The sequence below is a fragment of the Diplotaxodon limnothrissa genome, linkage group LG7, assembly GCF_057381915.1.
Source record: "Diplotaxodon limnothrissa isolate DT_005_m linkage group LG7, D_limnothrissa_male_GT1.1, whole genome shotgun sequence".
Classification (NCBI taxonomy): Eukaryota; Metazoa; Chordata; class Actinopteri; order Cichliformes; family Cichlidae; genus Diplotaxodon; species Diplotaxodon limnothrissa.
The window spans coordinates 9,200,270-9,224,707 of NC_140602.1; the positions used below are offsets into that span (position 1 = coordinate 9,200,270).

A 24,438-nucleotide genomic window follows, 5' to 3' on the forward strand; every position below is an offset into this window, starting at 1 on the left:
ACGCCTTTAAATCAACAGTTTCTTTTTTTTTTTTTTTCCCTCCCCCCCGGTGAAGTGGCTATTCGACAAAGTCGGACTGAAATGAATAATAATAATAAAACTAATGGTCGGTTTTGAAATTACACCACAATCAAAAACAATTTGACCAATGTGCAGTGACACAAATGACAGCTGGTGTCGCCCTGCCCATCCCCTTCCCTCCGCCTCAAAATATATCTTCTCTAAGCCTAGTATTGGTCCGATGTCAGATGTAGAGCAAGCTCCATTCCACACACCATGAGGTAAAATTTACATTCATGAAACCGAAGTCACGGGTTGGCTTTCTGTGTTGGTATGGCTTTAAGAGGCATTACTGTTCCGCACTTCTTCCACAACATCATGTGCTCTTTAGCTCCCCTAACTGAGAGGGATGGAATGCTTGGAAACATCACTACTGCACTCTAACTTGATCTACAGTTAATGGACGAGTCAAAGTGCCATTTGAGATGCATGATGTTAAAAACAAAAACAAAAGAGGAGTTTAAAATACAAAACGCCCACACAAAACACACAGAGCACAAAAAAGAGGAGTAAACTTCACGTTATGTTCTACAGTTTGCGTAAAGTCAATATCATGACAGTAGATTTAAGTCTAACATAATCGCTTGATGTCCACTTACATTTCTAGTTTCAGTCATAGACTTAATAAACCTGCGCTTCATTTCAGGGGAAAAACCAACAAAACACTAGCAATGATAGTTCTTTGCTATGAGCAAAAAAGAAAAAAAGTTTAGTTTTACAAAAATACTCTACATTTTGATACATGGATTACAAAATTCTAAAAAAGATAAGTTACTTTTAAAATGGATCACTAACAGCTGCAAAGATAAAAGAGTATGACCATGAAAATGTAAACAATGCATGTGAGCAATGCGATACTAATGTCTGAAGTCTCCAAGAAAAAAAAACACATGTCCTTTTTTGGGGGGGGATAACGCCAAATTGGCTAATATTAGATTTGGAAAGTTCAACAATGTCAACTCTTCATTGAAAAATAGAGTGATGTATCAAATTGGTGGAAATGTTAATGAGATAAACTGATCCATGAAGCAAAGTACCTTCGCAAAACTATCAGAAATCTTGTAAAAGCGCAAAACAAAACAACCCCCCCAGCATGCTGAATTGTTAGCCATGTGAGAGCTGCATTATGTGAACAAACAAATGCAAATGAGTAAACGTTACGATGGCGAGGACAAAATGGCGACCATTCACAATCAGGAGCTTTGGTATGCCTGGGTGGGTTGCACTCCAGTCTGATCCCTCAACAACAGCCAGCACTGTAGACTCGATTTTTCTTCCAAACTAAAAACGAATGCAAGTGCTATTGATAGTACAAACTGTACTAACATGACGAAAGAAGTGTCCATTACTCCTCTACATAGCACCAAGGATGGAATCAAAAATGGCAACCTCTATGTAACAGATTTCATCTACCAGTGAGCCCCTGTTCACAACACAAAGAACAGGAGCCAGCTTCATGCGGCGCCAACCTGCACGGGCTACAAACAGAAACAGAAACTTAATATCGAAACACAACACGAACAACAGTAAAAACATTCCAACGAGAAAAACCGAGACTTAGTACAAAAGAAAAAAAACAAAACAATGAAGATCCTTCATGTAAATGTACAAACTAAATGAATCAGTATTTCAGATGTGTTGTCAGTGTCTAAAACACAAAAGGCCTAGTTACCACTCAAACACTGACAAGTGACAATGCCGTTTGTAGGAATGGCTGTTTTTGGATAGACTTGACTGGACCACTGGGACTGAATACAAAGAGGGACTCAACAGTGAGCAGACGTTCTATACAAAGTTGTCTAGACCTCAAAAATACTCTGACATGAGAGAAAATGTAAAAATGATGTATCTATTTGTACAAAGATGACTGCTTTCAGCTTTTCCCCCCTCTTCTTCTTCTTCTTTTTTTTTTTTAACCCCACCCACTGGACGTTTCAGAGTACAAATTCATCTTAGATCAGTAGAGAGCTGTGGATGGATATAAGGAGTAGCAGGTTACACAAAAGAGGTTATAAAGTGCTTTAGATAAAATGTTTATAAAACCACACAACACTCCATTTTCACTAGTGGAAAGGTTTTTTTTTCTATCCACATTTAACTGATAAAGAGTTAACTTTTTCAAAAGCAACAAAAGGAGAAAAAAAACAAAACAAACCCTAAATAGTTGAATGCTATTTAAAATTTCACCAAGAAAGGCCTGCACATAAGAGAACACTGGGAAGTGCCAACAAAGGCCACGTCACATGGATGAATCTCATTTATGAGTGTGCAATATTCCCTCAACTCACCAGGGTGCTTTCAGTAACACAATGTCTTTACCGGACTTTTTGTGATAAAAATTCATTTCATACTTGTGGTGCCGACACTAATATTAAACTGTGCTGCCTCTAATAACAAACCGCTTGAGTGCAGACTCCACCCATGCCAGTAAATGTTATTAAAAGAAAACATGAAACATTATCCTACAAAGAACTGTACAGTCTAATATTCTGTACTCTTGGAGCAAATTTAATGGCATTTTTGACATATGCAAATGTAAGCTGTGTATTAACAGCATGATTGTTCATATTCTCCACAGCAAAAGAAGTTTAAATCGAATTACTGTGACGTGATTTTATCCCTGTTTTTACATCAGCTAATCTCCCAAACTGACAAAATAAAAAAAATAAAAAATAAAAACACCCACTGTCTCAAAGTGAAATGAAATCTTGGGGAGTTTACACACTCAAAATGAGATTCTGCCTTTATCTGACAGTTATGTGCAATCTGATATTCCATAACTGACTGTTTTTTATTTTTAAATCTGCTTTCACAACACTCTCCCATCACGGCACCATTCCTCTGTCACCGTTCCTCTGTTGCTGACATTCTTTATCCCTTTCCTGTTTTTTCCCACAAATATTTTTATCCTCATCATCATAATCATTACCACCACCGTCATCATCTCTTAGGCTCACATTATTTTAAAAAGAAACAGGAAAAAAAAACAACAACTGGCAACAAAACACTGCATTTGTGCGGCTGGATAAAGCAGTTATTACAGGCCTCTCTGATCCTGCAAGAGGAGTAATAGCAAAGGTGGGTTCATTAATTCAAGAACAATGGATAAATGGAGGCTACAGTTAATGATAAATATTTCTTAAAAACAGGTCACATGAACTCATGATTTGGGTTTTCAGTAAAAAGGGCAAGTAATTCTTAAATATTTAAATGACTTTTTTTTTAAGCATTGGCACAAACCCCTACACACGGCTATTTTTAGGGTGTATAACTCTGAGCTACATACACATCACTCACCCCCTAAGTGCTGACAATGGTCCAAACAATAATCACTGCTTCTGTAGGCTTTCCAGTAGGTCCTCAATTTTATCCATGCTGGACGATGTTGATATGGATGCCTGCAGTTGATTCTGTAAGCTGCTCTGTATCTGTGTCTGTAGACTGGTCTGCATTGGTGTTGGTAGACTCGCTTCTATGTTTCCTTGTAAACTGGACTGAAGGGCTGTTTGTGTGTTTGCCTGCATTGCGTTCTCCAAGGTGGTCTGCATTTGTGCCTGAAGGGTGTTCTGCAAGCTGCCATGCATGGTAGCTGGGATTGGGGAGGCAGCCTGGGCCATGGGCTGATCCAGCAGAGTCTGCATGTGACCGGAGTTCGGGATTTGGTTCTGCGCAGGTTGGCTGGGTCCAGAAGAAGTGAGCAGCTGGGATGAGTCTAAAAGAAAAAGAAAATAATTTTATCCATCATTAAACAGTAAATGTAGCATATAACTGTAGCAATGGAGTAACACAAAAAGCATATGGATTAGAGCTGTGCCTGACTAGATGACCAATTATCACTACTGTCACTAGTGGGTATCAGACATACTAGCCGTTTAATCTAATTCTTTCAAATTTTAATTGATGCCAAATGCCGGTATATTGTGTCCTGGATGCTATGCAGCCATCTATCACCAGATGGAGCAATGTTGTTGACAAATGCCATAAATCTGTTAATCAGGCTTGATTTTTTTTGTTAAGACTATTAGGGTTAGGTCTTTTAAAGGCGAAAGAATGAGTTTGCGGATACGAGCGGTACCCTTCCTCTGAAGGGTGGATGGACTCTCCCTGAGTGATAGGGTGAGGAGTTCAGTCATTCAGGACGGGCTCAGAGTAGAGCCGCTCAACATCAAAAGGGGTCATTTGAGGTGGTTGTCTCCTGAGTAAGATGTTCCAGATGGGCATGTCCCACTTGGGATACACAGGAGAGATTAGACCTTTCAGCTGGCTGTGAACAACTCAATGTTTCTTCTGAGAAGTTGGAGGTGGTGGCTGGCAAGAGGGATGTCTGGGATTCTCTGCTTAGGCTGCTGACCCGTGACCCAACTTTAGATAAGCAGAAGCAAATGGCTAGATTATTTACTGATTTGTTCTTTTAGATTTTAACTTTTAATTAAGTGGTTGTCAAGAGTTTTCGAACAAGGTGCATCATTCGCAATGCACAGCCCAATACGCAACACTTTTCAGTTGCAATTTATTCATTTCTCGGATGTCAATTTGTCATATTTTAATAATATGTGAAAATCTTTTTTAGTACCATGTTTTCTTATTATATTTAATATTGGATTATTTTAAGTGTTTTGCCTTTTCTTCATTGTCTGGAGTAAAACGTGAAATATTCATAACGCAACATGTGAGGTACCGCACAGTTAGGAGGCATGATTTATTGTTAATAAATGTGATTAATGGTTTCAAATGCCTTTGTTTAGAGATTTTGACATTGTCCAATATTCTTAATATCAGAGTGTTTCTTAGTTTTAGACTAATCAGACTCATTTTTTTATCCCTCTCATTTAGCCGACTAAGAGAATAGTCACCAGGAACCGGATATGGATATATACAAGTTAATAGGTCGAGCATGATAGTACCATATTCTTCAGAAAATAAGAATTTAACATGGGTAACTTTGATTTACTCTACATTAAAAGGTGTAGAGGATCAAAATTGTCTTACCATTCTGAATGCCAAAAACAAACAGACTGGCCTGTCCTTGAGAAGCCACATTGCCACCCACAGATGTCTGGAAAAGCTGCTCTGGGGGCTGCTGACCAGGGCTGGCTACCACACCCACACCACCCTGCACCACAAAGATGGTTGTGGCGGGGGCTGGAGCCTGGTTGTTGAGCTCCTGTGAGGCAATAGTACTCTGCAAGCTGGACAGATTTGTCTGTGGTATGAACAGCTCCACAGGTTGATTGTTTTGGACGGAGCTTGAACTTGGGCCCACTTGCATTGGCTGCTGTTCCTGGAACAAGCTCTGTTGTTGGTTCTCAGTGGTTGTTGAGTTGCTGCCCGAAGAGCTCTGGTCTTGGAAGGACATGGGCTCTGCTGTATCTGACTGGGTGATTCCAACGCTAATGGTCCCCATAGGGGAAGGGCCTTGGGTCTGGGTGCTAAAGAGAATAGTAGGGGCGATAGCCTGTGGGTTCAGATCTGTGGTGCAGAGAAGCAGACCTGTTTGCTGTGGTGCAGGGTTGCCCTGTGAGTGATTGGGAATACTTTGAAATAAGGAACCCTGCTGGCCCATTGGAAGCTGTGCTGGTTGTTGTTGGTTCTGCTGTGGGGACTGCTGCTGATCCATTGGGGTGCTCTGTTGCTGCATTTGAGACTGCGGTTGATTTTGAAACATTGAAACAGACTGATGTTGGCTGGCTGATGTCTCCATGGAGGAGATGAATGCCAGCTGCTGCTGTTGCTGGGGCTGATGGTTCGGCGTCAGGTATAGGGTTGATCCTGTGGACTGCTGCTCTGAGTTGAGACTGCCACTAGTCAGTACGGTCAGGGTATTCTGGATGAGGGCAGCCTGGACCTGCTGTTGGGACCCCTGGGTTTCGGCCATGGGCCTAGGCGACTGGAAGAGTTGCTGTGGGGGGGATGTGTGTGAAGGAGGTTGTGTTGGGAAGCTAGTCTGGATAGTAAGCAGTTCTCCAGCCTGTTGAAGGAGAGAGCTGGCCTGAAGGTGTTGCTGTAAATTTTCCAAAACCTGCTGCTCTTGAAGTTGCTGCTGTTGCTGTTGTAGGTTGCTCAACGCTTGATTTTGCTGCTGCTGCTGTTGTTGCAGCTGATGTTGCTGTAAATTGGTAAGAATATGATTTTGTTGTTGCTGATCCTGAAGCTGAATATTGTTTAGAACTTGCTGTTGCTGATTTTGTTGCAATTGCTGTTGTTGAATATTCTCCATAATTTGCTGTTGCTCTTGTGGCTGTAATATAAGTTGCTGTTGCATCTGTATGTTGTTGATGACTTGCTGCTGTTGCTGCTGAAGGTTTCCAAGTATTTGTTGCTGTTGTTGAAACTGCTGTTGTATTTGTTGTTGCTGCTCCTGTTGTTGTATCTGTAGCTGTTGCTGTGCTGACAGTGAATTATCTGTACTCCCCAGTCTAAGGCTGTTCATGTTCTCCTGGACATGCTGCTGAAGGGATTCTGCAGAAGGTGTGGGGCTATACAGCACAGAATTTAGCTGCTGCTGAGCTACAGCTGCTTCTAACACCTGCTGGAGCGTGGTGTTACTTCCCCCCTGGAGTTCTCTAACTGCCCTTTCCAGCTGGGCCACCTCTTCCTGGGGAAAGAGGGAGACCTGGGACTGCTGTGGCTGTGCCTGAGAGGAAGGTGCTATCTGTGGCATGGCCACAACCACCACCCCTGCACTACTACTGGAACTCTCAGGTGACAAGCTTTCCTGGGGGTCTCTAAGGAACTGCTGGGGGACTTCTGGTGTCACAGGTGGTATTGTGGTGTCTCCTGACACAGAGAAGGAGGTTGTTGGGGCAATTTCTTGCTTTTGTATCGTGCTGAGGGACTCTAAGCTAGGGAAGACCGGGGGTGCCTGGGGAAGGTCCACATCTTCTGATGGTAAAGGCATTGTTCTCTGAAAGGACTCTCCACCTGGATGAGAACTAGAGCCAAGGTCCAGAGTCTGCTGCACTGTGATGAGTGGATCAGGGGATGACTGAGAAAGAAAAACAGTGTTACAGACCGTATTTCTCAAGTAAATATTTTAAAATCTCTTCCTCAAAAAGCAGGGGGTATCTTACTTTGAAGACCTCTGTGGATGGTGGATTGCTAGACACTTCCATAGGTGTGTCCTCTTGCCGTTTGGATGTCTGGTCAGAGATTTCTGTTTGTTCAGAGGGCATAGATTTGATCGGGGTATCAAATAAGCAGGTCTTGACCATGGATATCCCCTCCGTTTTTACTGTCAGGACATTTGAGTTATCAGCTGGAGGTAAGAGTGGAGAAAAGGACTGTTAGAATGTGAGATGGCAACGATTAGGCACTTGAAATCTACATGAGGAGCTTAGCACAAATGACAATACATGACAAGCTGCATGTTCCATGTTTTTAATGGATGATGTGGAGAACAAAACCCATCCAACACCAAGCACAAGGCAGTTTGCAACAATCATACAAACCAGGAGGGTATTATCTACTTTTACCATGACCACTTGCCATCAAAACGCTTTTTGTAATCCAACTACGAATATTACTTGTTAGACTGCGCACATGGCAAACAGCCACTTTGTGTTCCTGTTTTAAACTTAAATTGAATCAACTAAAACTACTAAGCTTCAACATCCAGCTTAAAAAGGAAGGAGTTTCCAAAGTTCAACCAGGAATTTTAAAACCAAGAAATAGATGTTTCTGATGACGGGCCTGACAGCAGCAAAGCATTCTGACACATTTTGTTAGTAAACCTTTCTATCCAGCGGATTAGATAGCGTTCTGTGTCTTAAATATGGAGGCTGTTTTTGACACCCTGCACCTTCACCATTTCCCTCTCACTCTCCCACTTTTACCTGTGATCCACCTCCTCTTTATTTTCTGTGCAGTTTCTTCTTTTCCCCTTGTCACTCAGACTCAGGCTACCAGCTTCACCGTGCCTAAAATTACTTGAACCCACGCAAAAGTCCCCTTTCATCTTCCAACATTACGCTGATATGAACTTATAGATCCACTTAAACAGGATTTTCAGTGAGTTAAACAATTCCCGTTTTTATCTCAGCTGGTGGGGGGCTTTGACAGTTCTGTGCCATTGTGAGCTTTAATTTTTTAAATGAAACACAAGAAGAAAAAACAATTAAATAACCTTGTAAAGTAAAAGCCATAAGTGTCTGTTTTATTAAATGTATTTGACATTTGCAGATTTCAAGTAAATCAATACGATATTCCAAGAGTTTTTAGTAGAGATCACTTACAATAAATCAACTGCTGAGACTTATAATTATACATTTCTTAAATGCTACATCTCCTAAAATAACAATAAAACAAATAATTCAGATTATTTAAATAAACTACCATCCTGCTACTACAATCCCTTGTTAATAATAAGATCGCTGAATGCTATGCCACCTGTTCCAGACATGCTCCAATGTCAGGACCAATTATATCTGCTACACATTTACATATTAAACCTTCATCTATTAGTGGAAACACAAAGGACTGCCAGTGATCCCTACATCTCTTTTTGCCATTAGGGTAAATGTGTCTGTGACAGCAATAATTGCGGCATTGCTTAATCAGCCATTAGATTTGTCTATATGATTGATTATAATGGTGTAGTGCTATTAAAACTTGTTATAACTATCTGAAAACAGTACTATGTTAGCTCTATTCACTCTCTTCAAAACATAAATAGCCCATAAGTGTCACACTTAGCAATAAGTGTCAACATTTAAAAGCCATCAATGCCACGACGGCTGAAAATCGTGAACTATGTAACTTTCATGCTTGCTGTTACCCGAGTCTGGAGTGTAGGTGAAGGGTTGGGCTTCATGTGATCTACCGGCATTGGTCATCACAAAAATACCCACAGAAACAGGAGAAGTGATTGACTGGTTGTGAAACGGAGGGACTGTCACTATCAAGTGATTCTGGAAAAAAAGATCACATTTTTGTGTCAAGTGTATGCCAAAAAACAGGTTTGATACAGCAGCTTAGATTATTCAGTGAAAAACTCAAGGGGATCACCATCATCCCCACTTGCATATACCTGATGGAAAAGATCCATGTCAATCTTTGCTTCGGCTTGCCAGGAATTATCATCTGAGAATTCAAAAAGATTTGAGAGGGTTTATATGCAGAAAACCATTAACACACATGACATCGAGCTACAATGCTACTGACAAAAGAAATTGCTACAACACCTGTAATGTTCTCCTGAAAAATAACTTTGGTTCCTTTAAGGAAGTTCTTTCCGATTATAAAAGCTTCCTCGCCTCCTTTCACTGAGCAGCTGTGGAGACTCTTTCTCAGGATCTCTGGCACTCCTGCTGGCTGAGCTGAAGAGTAAAAGAAGATTCAAACTATCATTAATAACATAACATAAAACTAAAACATATTATAAATATTAGCCATCAAATTGTTTCAGGAATCCTAGTTGGCTGTTACTCACTGCAGAGGATCGGCGATGAGGGAACCTGTAAAGTCAGGGTTGATCCATCAGGCTGGGGGATGCTGACTCTGAAGGCCAACCTGGCTCGTGTACTCTTCTTCTTGGATCCTGCAACACCAATGCGGGCTTCGACATCTGCATTACGGAGCTTCAAAATTCCTACACAGTCCACCCTGTAGAAACAACACAGGAAGGAGAAGGAAGGGATAACTAAATATACAAAAGCACATACCAAATACTTTTTAAATATCAACACTGCAAGTAATAACTAGTCTTTAATTATCTGTAAGAACTCCTTACGCAAGTGTCATGTCATTGCTGGGCTCCAGAGGAATCTCAATAACTATGGTGCCTTCTATGTCCACCTCTTTGCAAGCAGTGGTGTTGCGTCCTGTCACTCTGCATGCCTGGTAGAAACCGTGAGGCTTCACTCTGCCTGCATCATTTGCTACAAACACCTGCAGCACAACTAATTCACTCACACCTTCCAACTGCAGACAAAAAAATAAAAAATAAAATTAGTTTTCCAGATTCTAATAAAAACCCCAAAACAAACAAAAAAAACCAAAACACCTCAGCCCTGTAAGATTTTCAGTTAAATATAAAAGTTTTAATCATTTGCCAATCAACTCAATCATTTATCTGTGAGCATTATTCATGGTACAAAAGAAGCATGTGATCTGTTCATAACCACTGAGCCATTCAAGAGCGATGTCAAGAATTTATTACTTTAATAATGAATACAAGGCAATCACTATTCATTCACTATCCCTACCCTGATTTACCATCAAGAGGTAAAGGTACTTGTTTGGTTGTTTGCAGTGTGAGTACTGGATTTACTGTTGATTTAATTAAAAAAAATTTTTTTAAAAAGAAATGAAATCAAAGAGACAAGTAGGTTATCCATGTTAAATGCCAGCTATTGAAATAGGAGAAAGGAAACAAGCACGTGGGCAGTGCTAGTACAATCTTTCTCGTGCAGTACTCCTCACTCAGTGTATTGGTTATATTCGATCTTATTCGGCAGCTTCTTCCTTTGGTGGTAATATTTCGTTTGTTAAGAAGCTGCTGGAAGCTTTTGTACTCCAACCTTGACAGTGGGGAATCCTTGTTGTGTACGATCTTTGACAGAACCTCTGCTGCCCTCAGTCAGATAGCGAGCTCTGTGCTGGGTCTCTGGCTGCACTAGGATCTTTAGCTCCTTCCCATCACTCCTCTGAGGGAACTGAGCAGACAGTGACCCACCTTTCACTGCAGTTCCTGACTCGAGAGAGCTGCAGAGGACAAAAAATGATGATGACATTAGTGTGACATCCAAGAATCCAATTACCCCAAGCAAAACTTTAATCGACCTTAATGTATTCCTACAAAGGGGAGAGGCACTCTGACCTAAAGAGACAGAATGTACTCTAGTAAGTGTCACCATACCTGGATATGGAACTGGTCTTATCTGTGCCCAGCTGGGATAGCACATAGTGAGGGGCTTTGGCGCTGTCAGCATCAAACACATCCATGCTGTCTTCTGGAGGAGCAGGCTTGGGACCGGGCCGCTGGCGAGGAGTGCGTTTTCTAGACTTGCGTGGCACCTCCGTGTTGTCATTGTAGGAGATTGAGCTGATCAAACTGAAGTTCGAGACAGACTCATCGGCCCACATGCTGCTGCTTTGCTCTGAGTCGGGACCTGGTGCACCAGATATGGTAGGTTCCTCTTGGCAAGACATCTGGCTGTCATCAAACAGATCCTCGGGTGGTGGGGATATGCTCAACACAGTCCTTCGCTTTGATGGAGTGTTCTGGGGCTGCTGGACTCCTAGCCCCGGCAACCCTCCCGGCCCTACATCCCCTACTGTAGCGTTTGCTCCACTGCTGCCTCTGTTGGGGGCACCCTCCGCACCTTGCATCTCTGAAACACCAGCGCCATCTCCTCCGCTGGAGTGGAGATGCTGGGCAACCTTGAGATGGTCTGACGATGAGGTAGAGGGGCCAGAGGATGTAACGCCTATGGCGAGGGAGGAAGAGGCAGAAGGGCTGGAGGTGGAAGAGGTGGCATCTGTAGTAGTGCATATAGATATAAAAGTTAGGACAGATGTTCACCACAGAGCAGGCTAGCAGTCCCATTCAAGCAGCTGAATTTGTGCATGATTTGTATAGATTTCCCCTCTTCCCAACTCTAATTTCAACAAACTGTTGTGGGTTACGTGCTCTCACTGTGCATGCGAGAGCTGTCAAGCACTGACCAAATGTTCTGAAGTTAAAGTTGAGAAGGGTACTATAGGTCCCACAATGTTTTGATTTCCTACAAAACCTCTGATTAAAAATCAATGTGACAAAACTGACATGCCTTGTTTACAAAAACAAAAGCAAGCTACAAATTGTTACATACACATTGCCAGAAAGAAAAATAACAAAATCTGGTCAAACTTTCTTGTACAGCCAAATTTGCAAGCTGATAATGTGGCGCCAAATTAAATTTGCCAGGTTTACAGTAGAGTTTGTGCAATGTGCATTCAATAGTAAACAGTAGTTTGCGCATGCCAATTGGAATATTTGGTTGGGACTGAGCGTAGCCATGGAGACAGAATAAACAAGCCTCTGACCTATGGAGCAGTGAACTGCAGACCATTTTATATGCAGACACTCCCTGCCTCAGAGGGCACTTCCTGCAATAAAAATGAGACAGCCAATGAGCAACAAGAGAGCTGATCATTCAAGACTTAACTTCTGTCAATGAGTAAACTGGATGAGTTAATATACTGAAGGAAGGAGTATCTTTTGAAGTTTATCATTTATAGACACTCGGAAGCACGTTTGTTTGGTTAATGATGATCTAAAAGACATCACATGAGTCATGCTTTTGATCAGCACTGCTTAGGGCCAGCTGGGTCAGACATGATAGTAAAAAGGCAGCGTTAAAAAAAAAGAAAAAGCGCGCTCTCTCCAACATGATTGTTCACCGGTTAGTTTGCTTTTTAGATGAAAACCATGACTAGAATCCTTCACAGTTTTAACTGATGTCAAGAACATCAAAATGCACCATGATCCAAGATCAGGCCATTTTCTTTGCTTTTGATAAGTGATATTGAAAAATACAGTCCAACGTTTGCTGGGGCAACTTCACTGTTTCATGAGTAGACAAAACCATTGTAATTAGTGAAAATGTTAGCAACTCTGTAACATGAGAGTCAAACACTTGTGCACGGTTCACGGTGCAACAGATGCATCTCTTTTACTTTTGTTAAAGGCATTTAAAACTCAAACTATAGAGAGGGCAATACTCAAATAAAGCGAAAGAAATTGAAAACGTGAAATGCAATATGCCAACTCTAAAACACTATATAACGTCATAACATGAGGGATGTTGTAGGAGATGATTTGGATCTGTAAAGCTGAGACAATCTGATGGGGTTTTTTTTATTTACATTAAGAGCCAAGGGAAAAATAAAATTTAGTACAAGCGTCAAAAAGTTATAAAAAAAAGAAACCCAAATCATAGGTGAAACAATAAATAAGAGGCCATGTCAGCATGCAAACGCTGCATTCTGAATTTAAAATTTTGATGTAGCTGTACATGTAGCTGGTGTTTGTTGTCAAAGATGCAAAGGCGAAAACAGGGGAATTCAAATTGGTATTTATCTGCTCAGCTATAATACATACAATAAATGATCAGAACTGTCATTGAATAACATGAACGGCAGAACACTTTTTCCTGGTCACACTCAAAAGATGCATAAAATTACCGTCCCTGGCCTGTGGGCCACGCTTTCAGGAACCTGGCCACAAAGAGTGTTAAATGACCAGTTAAGACATTAGTCTAAAACACTACATAAATATTTTTTTTTTTTTAGAGATTTAGATTTATACTGTGAACTGGTTAGGTGAGGTGGTGGAGGTGTGTTTGCAGAGTGGGTGAATATAAAAGGTAAAACGCTGTCATGGTGCTTGATATGTTTTGAAATGTTTTTATTAACACTCTAAAAAAATCAAAACATTGAGTGGTTAAAGTGTTGCCACTGTAGAGTTGGTTCAGAGCAGCTTCTACTCCATTGTTTAAAATACTCTCAACACTGCCTCCAGCCTCTGTACCAAAGTACACAACACTACTGAGCACACAGCTGTGTGGAGTTAAATGATATCTTCACATCAGGTGCTAAGGGTGTTGAAATTTTTCACTAGGCCCGCAAACAGCGAGTGTCAAGTCAGGCTTCATAAGCAACGTCACTTTCCATGCTGCTGCTAGTTAACAGGATCGCCCACCACTAACAGTAAAAGATGCTGACAGACAACAACACAACAGACATCAATACGGTATAATATTGGAAAATTTTAAAGTTACAACATATATTTGAATAAATCCTGTGTTTAGCTGCACAGAAGGGCTTTAGAACTGACCCCCGACTGACTTGTTGGTGCTGTACCCTTGTATAACATGGGGCCCAGCTAACACGTAATAACCATGTATCGTCATGTCAGCAGTTTTGAAATACTTAATACATACTAGCCTATATAAATCCCATTTAGTCACAAATCTTGCCTCGGAAACTGATGAAAGGGTGAAGTTGCCCCCAGTCACTCACACAAGGCCACATTTCTTTACCCCTGCTGACTTGGGTAATAGTTTGTAACAGAGAAACTGATCCCAGATCATGGTTTTCATGGACTGAACAGGTAGCTCACCTGACGCCAAGGCTGCAGAGGGGGGAGGTCCCGCCTCTCCCCCACTATTCTGGCTCATGGTGGGTGGGTCTGTCTGGGTGGACGATGGCTGGAGCTGGAGTTCTTTGGGGAGGAGGTCATATACCGACTCTGCCATAAAGGATGAGCAGGAGAATACAAATTAGTTTCTGAAAAATAAATGAGATTATTGGTAATTAGAGGACAATGCAACTAAAAAAAAGATCCATACCCGCTCTTCTTAGATGAAAATATTCTGTTTTTAAATACCCATTTTCAGCAGGTTTCCTTTTAACCTGTTAGGAACGGTGGACCATGATGAAAATAGCAACCTTCAAGTCACAACTGCTTCCAACTTTTTAAAAATAGAACAAAAAAACTATCTGCCTTTATTGCCAGTTAACTCAAATAGGTGTCGTCACAATTTAACCCTGGAAACATGAAGCACACAATGTTCTAACTTATTCTACTGAAAACAAGGCCTCAAGGGTTGCATAAGGCAGCCATCTTAGCCTCAAACTGAAGCTAATGCAGAACTGCTCGCAAGCACAGTCCAAGTCATAATACAACTGCTGGAGCTTAGTTCTAGAAATCGTCACAATTCTTCGCAAAATAGAACCTTGCCAACAGTCAATTTCACTTCCACTAATGCAAGCTTCATGGCAAAAACAAAACTCCTACAGTATCTCACCAAAACTGGTTGTTTCCTTATTTGCTTTCCGAAGACAAGTGGAAGCAATACTGCAATCCTCTAAAAATTCTGCAGTCAACACTAGCACAACACAGGGTATCTTATGATGAACTAAATTAGCCCCCCGTGGGGTTTGGTGTAATAAAACCCACAGAGTCATGAAGATATTTAATGGCAACATGATTCCTTGTAGACATAATTACCACTGCAGCCACACTGGAATAAATCAGATCTGATGCTAGATAAACACATGATTAGGTAGTGCGGTTGCTAAGAAACAGGCACCTATCAACACCTTGATATGGATATTTCAGCTTTGCATCGACAGCACCAAGGATGCGTAGTAGTCATCTAACACTTGCCTATGATTTTGTTCCCAACAGAGCGATGACGCTGACAAGACACATGATCTTGCACTTCTGTGATGTCAGTGATGGTGCTGAGCTGGTGGCAATGCATCACCAAAGTTCACACAACGAACAAATAAAATCTGCTATTGTTTGCATCAAATCCCCTTACAGCACTGCTGAATGAATAGCACAATCTAAATGTCAAAAGGCCAGAGAAAGTTTCATTTCTTTTTCTTAACAAATATAGAAAGAGCTGTGATATTTCACAGATCTCGGTGAGATCAGTTTCCTGTGCAGCTAGAAAAATAAAACGTGGATTTCAGTGAACCTGTTCACAGCGAGCTTCAGAGACTATAGAGAACTGCCAGCAACCGTCTGATTGTGTGCACGAATATCACAACAGCCCTCAATCTTTGCCTGTGGTGTGTGGCATGAAGAAAGTGAGTCTTTGTTGCTGATTGCATTACAGATTGACTGACAACGAGACATGACCTCAGCTTTAACTAGTATCCCTATGAACAATAGAAGCATGCATAGTGGGTACACTGAACATGTGCTGTCACCTGCTTTGAACCCATGTATTAGGGCTGTTCGATATACCGATATATATCGGATGACGATATAAAAACATCTATCGTTTCATTTTACGCTATTGTTTGTTTCGTGGTGTTGCAAAATAAACTGTTTACGGCAATATTTTTTCATCGTTTTGATGGTCACTGTAGTGGCTATATTAATTTCTTAAAGTTCTGTCTTTCTCTTATATTTAATATAACCACACTACAGACAGACAAGCGTTTGTTTTTATGCGTTGTCGTTAGCAACAACGACGGTAAAACCACAGCGTGTCGGCTTGTTCCACATAAACCTTTCACAATAAAGCTCAAGATCCTGTTGAGACTTTTCAAAATAAACTCAATCACGTGAAAGATGCATATTGTTTACGGATGAGAAGCAAAAAAAGAGCCGTCAGGTGCTAAAAAAACAAAAAAAACAAAACAAAAACCGTTAGAACTCAAACGTTAGAACAGGCTTTTCCCCGCAGCATGCGGTGTAATAAATACTCAAAGAAAACGGCGGCCGTTACAACTTATGTCTAAAAATGTATAGTTTCCTGTATCAGTTAAAACACTCCACTCCAGGTACGCAATCCCCTTGCTGAAAACACTTCACGCAAGTCGAGCTGCCCGAGATTCACAGAATTTATAGAAAATGTTACATTTTTGTGATTTATATCGTTATCGGACGATAGATATCTTAATATCGGGATATGAGATTTTGGTCATATCGCACAGCCCTACCATGTATATGCTTCAGTATTCAATCACATGCAAACAAATGTTCTCTTCATAGACTCCCAACACATGTGCAGGAGTAGCATGGCACTTCTGCTAAAAAAAGAGCAGCACATAATAAAAAAACAAAGGACAGAAATTGCTGTTCACTAAGCTGGGTACCCTCTTGCCAAGGTTGGCAAAAGGCTTACATGTACTGGACAGATCAAAAGGAGTCCACACTGTGTTAAAGAATGTCACTGTTGGCCTGAAAGGGGTATAAATCACCCGTTCTCTCTGGGTGCTTGCTGGTCACACAGCAACACAAAACAACCACAGAAAGTCAAACTGTAAAAGGGTTCATTGTTCATAGGATTTTTTCTTTAAAAAAAAAAAAAAACAGCACACATGCACTACAAATGGTTGTTTATTAGAAATAAACTTTACAGAATCTTATAATCTTCTTGACTACAACTCAGAGCTCTACTAAATTACCCCTCTAAAAGTTCACCACAGTGCAGTTTAAGCCTAAAGGATTTGCTCGTGGTGGGAAACCTACCCAAGAAATGTTTTCAAATCAGAGGCATTTTAAGGAGTCTTTTATGAATCATAAAAGCCAAAAATAATGATTAGCATGTTTACCTGCAGCACAAATTTGTTTAAATGTGCACAAATATTAGGTTGAGACACACACAAGATTCAATTACCTTGTGACACAGGCCAATAACCACACATTGTTATTGAGTCAATCACTTCAGGTTCATAAATGCACAGATTGGATTGCTGTCAGCGATTTAATTTTTACTTTTGAAGCACACTTTCCAGTTTAGGGTGTGCAGTATATGCAAAAGAGTGTGTCTATATTCAAACCGTGCTGTGACTTGTGCTCGTGGAGACTTGAAATAAAAATGATTAATTGGAGCCCTATTGTTATTTTCTCCCATTTATTCTCTATTTTCTTTGAATTTAAAATTCCATCTAAAGCAAAAAAAAAAAAAAGCTCATAATAATCCATCAACTAAACAGCAGCATTTCCAAATGCTTTGTTGAGAGTCCAACAGCCATAATGTTAAGTAGGGCTTTTATTTTCATGTACAATTTTGGCTTCTGGCGATTATTAAATTAAAATGAATGTGGTAAAACAAATATTCTTCTGGAATCAATTTCATTTGAATGTTCCTGTTTAAATTTAAATCCAGCAGAAGTTGTGCGTCCACACCCCTGCATAAACCTGCACCTCACCTATTTAATCTATCCAAAAGTATAACTTTCAAAACCAAACAAGCTTTCTGTAGGTGAAAATGTCACTTTCCCCAAGAGTGCAGCTCTGTGGCTACCTGGGCTTCTTTTTTAAGCTTCCCATTTGTATATAAACCTCCAGTGGCAGAACCACTCTGTATACCTTTACAAAGATAACAACATCAAACGAGTAGCGCCGATTAAAGCTAGGTGATAGATTCACTTTTTCAGGAAAACCAGAAAATGTTATTTTTACTTTTTTAAACAGACTCTGTGGGCTTAGAAGCCGTTTTGCAGCATATACAAAAAATCCTGAAGTTTGAAAACAAATGTTATCTCAATTTTAAATGTGTGTGAGAAACAGTATACTAAGTGCTTCAATTAGTGGAAACACCATACTAAGAAACTGCTGCAGTGTCAACAGCTGCTGTTTGGATTTTGTTGCACACCTTCTTCCGCACGTACAGCAAAGTCCTTGAAGCCAGTCTCGTCAGTCATCACTGTCCTGAAATGCCTCCAGGAAAATTATCTTTAATTTTATTCGTCACCTGTGCTTAACCCTAGAACACTAACGTCGGATGATTTTCACCCACGTGCTTGTAGTCAAATGCCATCTTTTGTTTATTTCTCCCACAGTTGTCAGCGATGCAAAGAGATTGTGCCTTCTCTGGACAAGGCTCACACGACAAGGAAGAGGTGGGCAGAAGAAAAAGTTATGTCTATTATTTAATTTTTAAACAATATTTTCGTTTACGATTCTCAGTTTATTTATTTTTTACTCATTTTGAAGCGTTTATATAGGGTCCCCCAATGATACTGTTTTCATTTCATGAGACGTTGTTTAAGGGGAAATGTAACAAGAGTACTTCAATTTGCCACATATTAGGTTACTTATTCAGATGGGAAGTATGTTTTATCAGCCATATGATATCAGGTAAAAAATACCTGACATTAGTGACAGTGTTATAAAACTGCACATAAGTGTTCTAAGAACTGCCCTCTGTCAAAACAGATAAAAACCTCTTTAAAGGTTTTCTGACCAATCCTTAAAATAGGTTTTAAAATGTAGGTTAACTCTCCAGTTCACAAAATACACTTCCTGCACTACATTTTGGTCTTATTTTGCTTTACAGTAGCAAGTTTGACAAGTCTGTTTGGACAAATCTATAAGCTTGTCCAAACAGTAGCCTACAGCACACTAACCTACCAGGAGGTGGACTGACTTTAACCTAGACTTAGAACAATTAACTTATTAGACAAGCACATGTTTGGTTTGTTTTTTCCATGTTAAAAAAAAAAGGGGGGGGGGGGGGGGGGATGCATCACAACCTACAGTGTTGCTTTAATTATGGTTTTGAACACATAACAATATGGTCAAGCCAGAGTAGTGACATAAAAGCTACTTGCCACATTTAAACCACAAAGAATGCCATTTTGGCTTTTAAAGCTAACGGTTTATCTTAAATTTTAAATTACTGCAAGAAATGGCCCAATACAATTTTTATTTGCTTTCAGCCTGCTAGTGCAAATCAGATGGTTAAACAAGGTTTAACAAAATTACTTAAATGACATTTCTACAGTGTAAATTGATTGTACTGTACTCCTAATCATAATTTTATGGATTCTGCTTGTGGCTGTAGCTATAGAGGTGAGCATGCATGGGGATGTGGATGCTAGCAGAGGGAAACCACAAGGCCACATTAATTATTAAACAATACCATACAAAAGATGGTCCTCTGCTAATATATGTAGGCAACTTTGTGACAACTACATATCTGAGCAACAATCAGCTGCTTCTAAAAGTAGTCTCTGGTCTCTACAGTGTACAAACTGAGTCTACATGTAATACATGCCATACGCATTTCGACTTTTAAAAACAGAAGCTCTGTGGCCTTTAACTTGTGCCCTGTCCCCACTGAACCAACCATTTGTCCACTTAGAGAAACTGTATAACTTTTTGGAAGTGAGGCTGAATTTCACTGGTCCTTGAGGATAAAACAAAACAAAAAAAACAAAAATGGAAACCTGTGTCATGTGGGGAGATTTCAACACTCTACACCAAGCAACAGCTAGCACTGTCTGATGTCCAAAAACAACTCTAAGGACATTGTATTAAAAGAAAACATATGGAGATGATTGACTTTTCTACTCCTGCACAAGACAATCTGCATTTATGAACAAGCCGCCAAAGGTGCACCGAAAAGGCAAACACAAACTTGATTGTGATTTAAAGTTATGAGGCAGCATGCTTTAAAAGAATATTTCAAAGAGGAAATGTCTCAGGTAATTATGAATACACAGATATGTGCACATGCACGTCACGCACATAACAGAATGAAAAATTAACTCCAGTTTCATTAATAGTTCACCATTTATTGCAAGCTCAGCAGTCCTTGGGGCCACAGATACCACCTGGTGTGTGTAGGCGTTATTATTTATTAATTTCTGCATGTAAGAAACACAAAGGCAAAATCCCCCCCCCCCCCCCCCCCCCCCCAAAGAAAAGGAAATCAATAATGGCAACATTAAATGAAGGAGTCTTAAGGCAAATGACTGTTCTTTCAATCGATTCAAATGCAATTTGTTTCAAAAGCCGACTATGCAGTGGTGTACATCAGAAAATTGGCACAATGTACGCTAATTTAAATGATGATAAAGCACTTTGGATGTAGTTTCCAGTATGTAGCCCTTTGCTTACTTTGTCTAAGTAGGTACGGCCGGTTGAAAAAAAAACAAAAATACGCCGTCCACCCCTGAGACTTTTTTTCTTGGAAGCCATCATTTAGCTAATGTATCCTAATGTAAACCACTTTTACACAGATGAAAGAAGCAGATGAAACTTGTTACTAAAGTTATTACTTGTAACTTTAGTAACAAGTTAACTGACATCCATCTTACTTAGTCACCAGGATACATCATATATTGTGGCACGTGAATAACATTGAATTGGATTCTGTGCCTTCATTCAACATAGCCAGAGTAAGTAGCAAGAGCTGCACTTGCACACTGTTGTCCCATTGCTATAGGCTGTTGCAAGCTTTTTTGTTGTCCAACACTTAACGGCATCGTTACTTTCGAATAATCATGGTTTCATTGAGTGTCTTGTAATAAATTAAATATTTCAAAAGGTTTCACTGGAAAGTACTGCTGTCTTTAGACTGTAGTGAAGTCAGCCCATGCTTTACCTTTAAAGGACGGCCAAAAATTACCCACAAGACTGCAGTCAATAAAGTGGAAGGCAGGGCTATTAACATTAAAGCAAGGGAGAGTTTACTATTGGCCTACATTTATACCTGAGAGACATAACAATGGGAGAAGGGCCTGCTTTCTTTAAAAAGAAACAAGTGAATGTCTGTACTGAGTGTAAACATATTACACAAAGCAAAGGCAGCCAGGGACAAGTGGTTAATGTATCCTGTATGTAACCTGTGGGAGAAATGTGTTGTGGAAGTAAATCTCCCTTGTGTATATGCTACAAACAAAACATGCTTTTTTTTTTTTTTTTTTAATCCCAGTAATGAGAGTAACGTAAAATCTGTGTCCTGACATAAGGTAACAATGAGGAGAAAACCAATATCCCACCCACACCAATCACAACCACTTACTAGAATATCTATTGCTTTTACCATTGGTTAGTAACGATTGTAGTAGAATTACACATTCTCCAATACCCAATTCAATAAGTGTTTTCACTTAAACATTGTGCTACTTTCCTGTGAATTAAAACATCTTTGCAGTGAATTGTTGTTCACCTAGCCTAACTGGATTTCCTAAAAGCAAAATACTCAATTCACTGTACATGCATGATGGGTATGAACAAAACTTTTGTTAAGTATGTTGACAATTTTTCTGGACCTCTCTTTATGTCCTGTGATTACTGGACACTTATCTTTGGCCAAACAGACATGATCGAGTATGTAAGTAAGTAATTTTTAGGAAGGTACAGGTGCATTTTTATGAGCGTCTGAGTTGGTGTTGGATGATCTTGTTAGCAACCACTGCACCGTTTTTCTCATCCTTCGTGCATTCATTATACGCCAGTCTGTGGTGTGTTTTCATGCGGCTCAATCACCAGGTTGTAATGCTTTGCAATGCAGACACAACTCTACAGCACTCTTTGCATATAATTTCTTCTAGGATTACGTCATTTCGACTAAATTCGAGTCATTTCCAAACAACGACTCATGCTCCACACATTTTGCTGTGCTAGACATTTAATTTCAGTCATTGGCTGTCTTCTAATGCACTGTTAGTCATCCAGGTAGTCCATAAAAGTTCAGTGGCTTTAATGCACTGCACTGTGTGGGAAAGCAAACATTTTTAATATTCCTTGAACACGTTTATTTAACTGTAGGGGGTCAAAGCATGTTCATGATTAATCAATTAACTGGGCAGCCCTAATCTCTATATCTGTTGGGTAGGTATTTGGTTTTCAATTTTGGGATTTCAGCACTTGGATTTGGAAATAGCATCCCAGTTTGTCTGTCTGTTCATCACGTTTCAATTCACCTTGCTGTTGCTAACTCATTTTTTGCGAGGTTGAAGCCACTTTTCATTTCCCTCTAGCAGATTGTTTTTCAAATCAGCCAAAAGGGGGGAAAAGAAACAAAAAACAAAACACCGTTACAGTTTTGCTCGAGGGCTTGCTCTCCTCACACAGGAACAACAGTCTCTCTGCTGTGAGAAAGAGGAAGAGACTTTGTTTCTCTCCCAGTAAGCATAATTTTTATGTAAATATAGCCAAAAATCACTATCTTGATCATTAGTTATATGTTTATGATGTATTGTCGCAGTAATAAAATCAGGCACAAGTTCTTGAGCTGTCCAGGTCCCAGTAGGACCCTGCTTGCTTCTCAGTAAACCCTGCGTTACTATTTCTATTTGTAACTTCTGAGATTTCACATTTTCCTCAAAACAAACAAACAAAAAAACAGAACCCACTAAATAATGCAATATATTCTGGCAGCTTGGTCAGTTGTCTCTACTCACCCACATCGTCTGACATACATGAGCTCTCCCAATAGATCGTTGATGAGCATGTCTGTTACCTTGACCCCAACGTGAGAGCGCACACCCAATTACAGAGATATAAATAAACAGTCATCATGTGATACGGTGTGACCATATGGCAGTCTCAACTGAGAATTTCAGGGTCACAGAGCAAAGCTTTCTGCTGGCTCATGAGCACCCTATACATAGCAGCCAGACAGATGTGGGACCAGCAGGCAAGTTAAGGCCCAGTCGGGTACAAATAATATTTGAAAAAAATAAAAAAGGAAAGAATAATATTTGTTAATGTGATTAAAATGTAAGGGGAAAAACCCAAAGGGGTGAAATAGCACCATTGTTTTTAGAAAAAGTAATATGCATAAATTCTTGTGTCTCAGGTTACATTTGCACTTTAGGATCAATAGTTTATATACAAGCCTCCCTCATAAACAAGCAAATGCATGGTAGCTGCCTGAGTAGAGTAAGCATATTCAGTGACAGTTGCTTTGCACATGAGGCGATGTTTAAAAAGTGAAAAGACAGACTTACAGGCAAAGTGCTGCTCTAACCAAGCTAAATGCAACATTAGTTAACGGTTCTGCACTCCAGAGATGCAGCAACACCCACCTAATAATAACATAACAGTTGGCTGACAAGTGTGCAGCGATATTAGAGGCAAAATATATTTTGGCACTAGAGGGCCCCTTATCCTGATAGGCAGAATAGCACTCTCTAGGCTTTGAAGGGCCAATAACTGCATTCTTTCAGTGAAACCAGAGAATGTGAGGAGGATACCCTGGCTCGATTCCACCAAACAAACCAAAACAACAGAGGGACTGTCACTCGCTAAAACCAAACAAGGAGAAAACACAGGACAGCCATGCACTACTTTTCCATCCATGCGATATGCGCACACACAAATACACACCTCTGCAGAACCCGAGCACTACTTAAGTACCTTAAACCACGGAACAATGTGGTGGGTAGGCAGCGACCTCACAAAGCTGTGTTAGCTCATATAGGCAACTAAAATGATGCTAGTCATCAATCTGCATGACAAGTGTAACCAAAAAACACACATAATTGTTGTTATATTTACTTTACTATTCTAACATACCATGCTTTTCCACGCATGTGACATGGACAACTAACCAGCAAGGGTAGTCGAGCTGACTAACTATGCTAGCTAGTCTTGCTACTAGCAGAAAAGAGGCTAACCATTGCTAGCTAGCAGCTTAACATGAGCTATCAAGACAATCATATTAGTTCCCATTAGACAAGGACAAAACGGATTAGCGACCTCACAGTAACCTTCTTTTAGATAAATCTTACCTTTAGAGTATAGAGATTTGGGGGAATTGAGGTCGATATCCGAGCTAAGGAGGGATATAAAATCAGAGGGCATCGCAGCGCTTCATCGAGGGGAGGAGAAGCGGACACTCTTTAGTAGAAACGAAGTCGGCTGCTCCTGGCGGATAAATATTACGTTTTACAAGCGGAATGTTTTAATATACATAGTATAAAATCGCAACAATCTTAAGGCGGCAAAAAGAAAACTTTCAAAACCAAGAAAAAAAACCAAAAACGTTATCTAGCACGTCTCACGTTTGTGTGTCTTTGCTGAGAGGAGACACGTTTCGTGCTACGTTGAGACGAACACACACACCGACACACAAACACTCGACTACAGCGGGTCGACCCACCTCCTCCTAGCCCGCCTCTCTTTGCTTAGAGCAT

The 24,438-nt window shown here is 40.3% G+C and overlaps 1 protein-coding gene across 1 annotated transcript; it reads right to left on the bottom strand.

The window, feature by feature from the left end:
• Window positions 1-204: 204 nt before the first annotated feature.
• On the bottom strand, window positions 205-24,353 carry nfat5a (nuclear factor of activated T cells 5a). The gene is made up of 12 exons (XM_085359144.1): window positions 24,034-24,353; window positions 14,162-14,290; window positions 10,916-11,537; window positions 10,578-10,761; window positions 9,788-9,978; window positions 9,488-9,660; window positions 9,240-9,374; window positions 9,086-9,138; window positions 8,834-8,966; window positions 7,131-7,315; window positions 5,050-7,045; window positions 205-3,772 (listed from the first exon to the last, which is right to left on the bottom strand). The coding sequence occupies exons 1-12, from the start codon at window positions 24,104-24,106 to the stop codon at window positions 3,390-3,392; spliced, it is 4,257 nt and encodes a 1,418-aa protein (XP_085215270.1). The 5' UTR covers window positions 24,107-24,353; the 3' UTR covers window positions 205-3,389.
• Window positions 24,354-24,438: the final 85 nt, after the last annotated feature.

Coding starts and splice junctions, on each gene's coding strand:
- nfat5a (XM_085359144.1), bottom strand. CDS start 24,106: ATGCCCTCTGATTTTATATCCCTCCTTAGCTCGGATATCGACCTCAAT. Junction 8,967..9,085: donor ACATGGATCTTTTCCATCAG/GTATATGCAAGT, acceptor CTTTTTTTCCAG/AATCACTTGATAGTGACAGT. Junction 3,773..5,049: donor TGTTTTTGGCATTCAGAATG/GTAAGACAATTT, acceptor TTTTTCTTTTAG/ACTCATCCCAGCTGCTCACT.